The sequence below is a fragment of the Triticum urartu genome, chromosome 6A, assembly GCF_056163025.1.
Source record: "Triticum urartu cultivar PI428250 chromosome 6A, HENAU_Tu73, whole genome shotgun sequence".
Classification (NCBI taxonomy): domain Eukaryota; kingdom Viridiplantae; phylum Streptophyta; class Magnoliopsida; order Poales; family Poaceae; genus Triticum; species Triticum urartu.
This window is the reverse complement of record NC_141878.1, coordinates 182,668,147-182,673,116: the sequence shown is the minus strand read 5'-3', so window position 1 is coordinate 182,673,116 and position 4,970 is coordinate 182,668,147. Positions and strand designations below refer to the sequence as shown.

The 4,970-nt window shown below is 60.8% G+C and overlaps 2 protein-coding genes across 2 annotated transcripts; both read left to right on the top strand.

Moving 5' to 3' along the window:
- Positions 1–653: 653 nt before the first annotated feature.
- On the top strand, positions 654–1,739 carry LOC147964668 (uncharacterized). The gene is made up of 2 exons (XM_087530098.1): positions 654–1,265; positions 1,311–1,739. The coding sequence occupies exons 1-2, from the start codon at positions 654–656 to the stop codon at positions 1,737–1,739; spliced, it is 1,041 nt and encodes a 346-aa protein (XP_087386224.1).
- An 828-nt stretch (positions 1,740–2,567) lies between these two features.
- Positions 2,568–3,248, top strand: LOC147964667 (uncharacterized). The gene has a single exon (XM_087530096.1). It carries the CDS (start codon positions 2,568–2,570, stop codon positions 3,246–3,248), a length of 681 nt encoding a protein of 226 aa, XP_087386222.1.
- Positions 3,249–4,970: the final 1,722 nt, after the last annotated feature.

Sequence of the window (4,970 nt, the reverse complement as noted above, 5' to 3'; positions counted from 1 at the left end):
ACCCCGTCATCGTCCCGAAGAAAGGCGGCAAAGAGCGCATGTGCGTTGACTTCACGAGCCTCAATAAGTTCTACCCTCAGGACCCGTTCCCTCTCCCTCGCATCGACCAGATCGTGGACTCAACGGCCGAGTGCGACCTGCTGTGCTTCCTCGACGCCTTCTCGGGCTACCACCAGATCAAAATGGCAGTACAAGACATAGAGAAGACGTCATTCCTGACCCCATGCGGGACCTATTGCTACATATGCATGCCCTTCGGGCTGAGGAACGCAGGCGCCACCTTCCAGCGGCTGATGCACAGCACCCTCGGCCCTCAGCTCGGGAGGAACGTAGAGGCCTACGTCAACGACATCGTGGTCAAGTCCAAGGAGGCCAAGACCCTTGTCGAGGACTTGGAGGAAACGTTCGCCAACTTGCGCAAGGTGAACTTGTGCCTCAACCCGGAAAAATGTGTGTTTGGGGTCCCCTCGGGCAAGCTGCTGGGATTCCTGGTCTCGCACCGGGGCATTGAAGACCCGGAGAAGGTCAAAGCCATCGAGAGAATGAAGCCGCCCACAACCCTGAAGCAAATGTAGAAACTTGCGGGACGTGTGACGTCTTTGGGGCATTTCATCTCGAAGCTCGGTGAGCGCGCCCTCCCCTTCTTCAAGCTCATGAAGAGGAAGGGGCCTTTTGAGTGGACTCGGGAGGCCGACGCTGCCTTCCAAGATCTCAAGAAGTACCTCACCAGCCCGCCGGTTATGGTGGCGCCAAGGCCTCAGGAGCCCTTGATCCTTTATCTCGCCACTATGCCTCACTCCGCCAGCGCGGCGCTGGTAGTGGCACGAGAGGAAAGGTTCAGGGGCCAGAGCTCGCGGAACGACCCGATGCCCTCCGGAACTCCGCTGCCCCACGACACGACCTCCAGAGCCGACACGGCCGCAACGTCTGGCGTCCCCGCCGGCCTATGTAGAGCTCCTGAGTCATCAGAAGCGCCTGAGGATCCATCACCAACCCTCGTGGAGCATCCCGTATACTTCGTCAACACTGTGCTCCGCGACGCTCGCTCGCGCTACCCCATGCCCCAGAAGCTGCTGCTGGCGCTCCTCGTTGCTTCCAGGAAGCTGCGCCACTATTTTCAAGGCCATCCCATCAAGGTCGTCTCAGCCTACCCCCTGGAGAAGGTACTCCGGGGCCCGAACATCGTCGGGAGGGTTGCTGAGTGGAACATCGAGCTCCAGGCGTTCCAACTGGAGTTCAGCACCACACGGGTCATCAAGGGGGCAGTGCTGGCAGATTTCGTGGCATAGTGGACTGACGCTCCGGACCAGGGGGCTGGCGAGGACCGCTCGCTGGCCCCGGGCGACGAAACTCCAGATGGATGGGTGGTATATTTTGATGGTGCCTTCTCGTGCCTCGGCACGGGGGCTGGCACCGTGCTGGTATCACCCACTCAGGACAAGCTCCACTACGCTGTGCAACTTTGCTTCCAGCATGGCGAAAAGGTCTCCAACAACATCGCGGAGTACGAGGGCCTAATCGCCGGGCTCAAGGCCGCGACCGTACTAGGGGTGAAGCGTCTCACCATCAAAGGCGACTCGCAGCTCCTCGTCAACTTCTCTAACAAAGAGTACAAACCCAAGGACGAACACATGGAAGCGTATCTGGAGGAGGTGCACAAGATGGAGAAGCGGTTCCAAGGACTGGAGCTGCAACACGTGCCGAGGGGCACAAATAAGGAAGCAGACAACATCGCCTAGCGGGCCTCCCGACGAGAGCCGCAGGAACCAGGTGTCTTCGAGGAGCACTTGCTCAGGCCATCGGCAGCGCCACCTACTCCGGAGCCGGCATCCACGCATGAGGGGCTGCCAGCGGCTCCCGAGGTCAGCGCACCACCCTGTGGACCGCCCTCCAGAGCCCGCCTGCTGCTCGCCGCTGAACCTGAGGAATATTGCTGGACTGAGGAACTCAAGGCATACCTACTGCGCGACACCTTGCCGAAGAAGGAGGAAGGCGCGGAACGTGTGGCTCGGCAGGCCTCAGCCTACTGCATCCAAGATGGTGAGCTCTACAGGAGGCGCCCTAATGGCGTCTCGCTAAAATCCATCTCGAGGAGGCAAGGATAAGAGCTGCTGGATGACATCCACAGAGGGGATTGCGGCCATCATTCGTTGTCCCGCACCCTCGTGGGCAAGGTCTTTCGCAGCGGCTTCTACTGGCCCACAACATTGGATGACGCCACGGAGCTCATGAGAGCCTGCGAGGCATGCCAGTTCCACGCCAAGCAAATCCATCAGCCAGCGCAAGATCTTCAGACCATCCCGCTCTCCTGGCCCTTCGCGGTCTGGGGGCTGGACATCCTGGGACCGTTCCCCTGAGCGGCAGGGGGCTACCGTTTCCTCTATGTCGCCATCGACAAGTTCACCAAGTGGGCCAAGGTGGAGCCGGTGCGCACGATTCCCGCAGGATCGGCCGTCAAGTTCATCAAGGGCCTCGTTACCTGCTTCGGCGTCCCCAACCGCATCATCACGGATAACGGTTCGCAGTTCACGAGCAATCTCTTCAGATCATATTGTGCTAACCTTGGAATGCAGATCTGCTACACCTCAGTGGCCCACCCCAGGAGCAATGGGCAGGCCGAACGCACCAACGCAGAGGTCCTGCGCCGCCTCAAGACGCGCAACTTCAAGAAAAAGCCCGAGGCCTGCGGCATGGGCTGGATCGATGAGCTCCAGTCCGTGTTGTGGTCAATCCGCACCACTGCAACCAAACCTACGGGAGAAACCCCGTTCTTTCTCATTTATGGTGCGGAGGCGGTCCTCCCTCACGAGGTCAAGCGTCGCTCCCCACGGGTCTTGGCTTTCGATGAGGAACGCCAGGACGCCGCCTGGCGGATGGACCTCGTGCTCAGCAAAGAGGGCCGCCGCCGAGCTGCGCTCAGGGCAGCGCGATATCAGCAGGCACTGCGGCGGTATCAATGCCGCAACATCCGCTCGAGAACATTGGAAGTTGGTGACTTGGTCCTGAGGTGGGTCCTCTCCAGGGAAGGGCTACACAAGCTCTCGCCTATGTGGGAGGGCCCGTTCAGAATCGCCCGTGTCTCTAGGCCTGGCCCTGTGCGCCTGGAGACGCAGGATGGGATAGTCATCCAGAATTCCTGGAACATTCAGCACCTCAAGAGGTTCTATCCACAATCAAGGCTCCGTGCCCGTGAAGACAATCAAGGCTCCGTGCCCGTGAAGGTCTCCACTCGTGACACTCTCACGTAATAATGAGTTGGGGCTGTACACGCCTCGGAGTCTCCTATGCGTTGCCTACGGGCCCTCAGATCGGGCTCCCACCCACGTCCCAGTGGCAGTCCTTAGCTCCGCGCTGGGAAGAAGACGTAGCTAGGGTTTGGATGCGACCTTTTTCCTTTTTTCGCCTTGGTGTTTGCCTGTCAGCCTTTTCTACTTCCTTGGCTGTCAGCCCTTCCTCTACCCCATGCTATGAAGTTTTCCGAGTTTATTGCGGTTTGCTCTGGTTTCTCTCGTTTTTCTCGCGCCGCTCTCAAGTTCAGTTCTTCGGGCCGGGCTGCGCCGCTTATCCTCCCTCGCGCGCCTGGCGCGTGGGGGCTGGGATACAGCCGGTCTCAGCTCTCGGTTACCATGACCTCACGACCTCACCTTGCCAAGCCTGCTCAGGCTCTGGCGTCAGGCTCTTCAGCCCTCATGACTTACTTCGCCAAGCCTGCTTAGGCCTTGGCATATCAGTACTCGCTCCGCGCTCTCAAGTGATCTCAAGGGTGCGAGCCCTCCTCAACTCACCAAGGCTCACCTACGCTCGGGGGCTCCAAGCCCGGCGGTCCTCATAACTCGCCCGGGGGCTCGTGACATCAGGAGGCCACCCGCCTCAGGACTTCGTCTCACGACAAGCGCAGTACACATGCTAAGTAATTTCATCCAGAACGAAAATAACAGCAGGCTTCCATTTCATGCATACATGCAATTGTTCATTACACGCCCACCCGAGGCAGCTTAAACTAAATACAGGAAGGAAATGAAGAAAATCTAAAACAAGGGCCAGGCAGGTTCGGAGCTCGTGGATCGGCGTAGTCATCACCTCAACCAAGTCGGAGCCCTACTCCTCGCGCTTCACCGAAGAATGGCGGCGCGAGGGCCCCTCCTCCTCGGCGAGCCGGTCGTGGCGGAGCGGCCGCCCATGGTAGCCGCCGCTGCTGGAGGAGCTGCTGCTGCCATAGGGGGGGACCCACGGAGCCTGCCGAGGCCGAGCTCGTCTTCAGAGGAAGAGCTGCCCCTCAGGACACCATCGCCACCCTCCTCGTCGTCGTCCACCTCTGGGCAACACCCAAGGCGCCTTCCTCCCTCCGAGAAGGCCTTGACGAGCAGTGACGACACCCCGTCGTACTTGAAGTGGAGGGTGCACTTCCCCTGCAGCCGGCGCGCACGGGCGAAGGATTGCCAGCCAGGACCAAGGAACACGTAGCCTAAAGCAAGGACCTCGACCCCCACCCAGAAGGCTCTGCTACATCACCCGTTGGGCCCTTCTTCCGGCAGTTCGGCGCGGAACCAGCGGGGAAGCCGGAGCCACATGCTGTCAGGTTTCTCCACCCACATCACGAATTCGGAGGCCGCATCGGAGGAGTGGAGTTGCCGGCGCGGGGGACGGTTGGGCGCCGGTCGCCCCCCTGCGCCACCGCGGCCACGGCCGGCCCCATCAAGAGGAGAGGCTCCACGCCTCTTGCCTGCGACCCCGTCGGAGCCCGAGAAGCCGCGCCCGCTTCCCCGAGGAACCGTCACGGCCGTGGCGGCATGCTTGCGAGGACGCCCGCGGCCCCTCTTCAGCGGCGGCGAGACCAGCTCCTTCACACCCTTGCCCCTCTCTGCGGCGGAGGACTTCCTCAGCGGCGCCATGGAAATCTTGGGGCGAAGGGGAACAAGGGAAGGAGAGAGGATGGTGGCGCTGGCTTGAAGATGGCCTGGGGGCTTCCT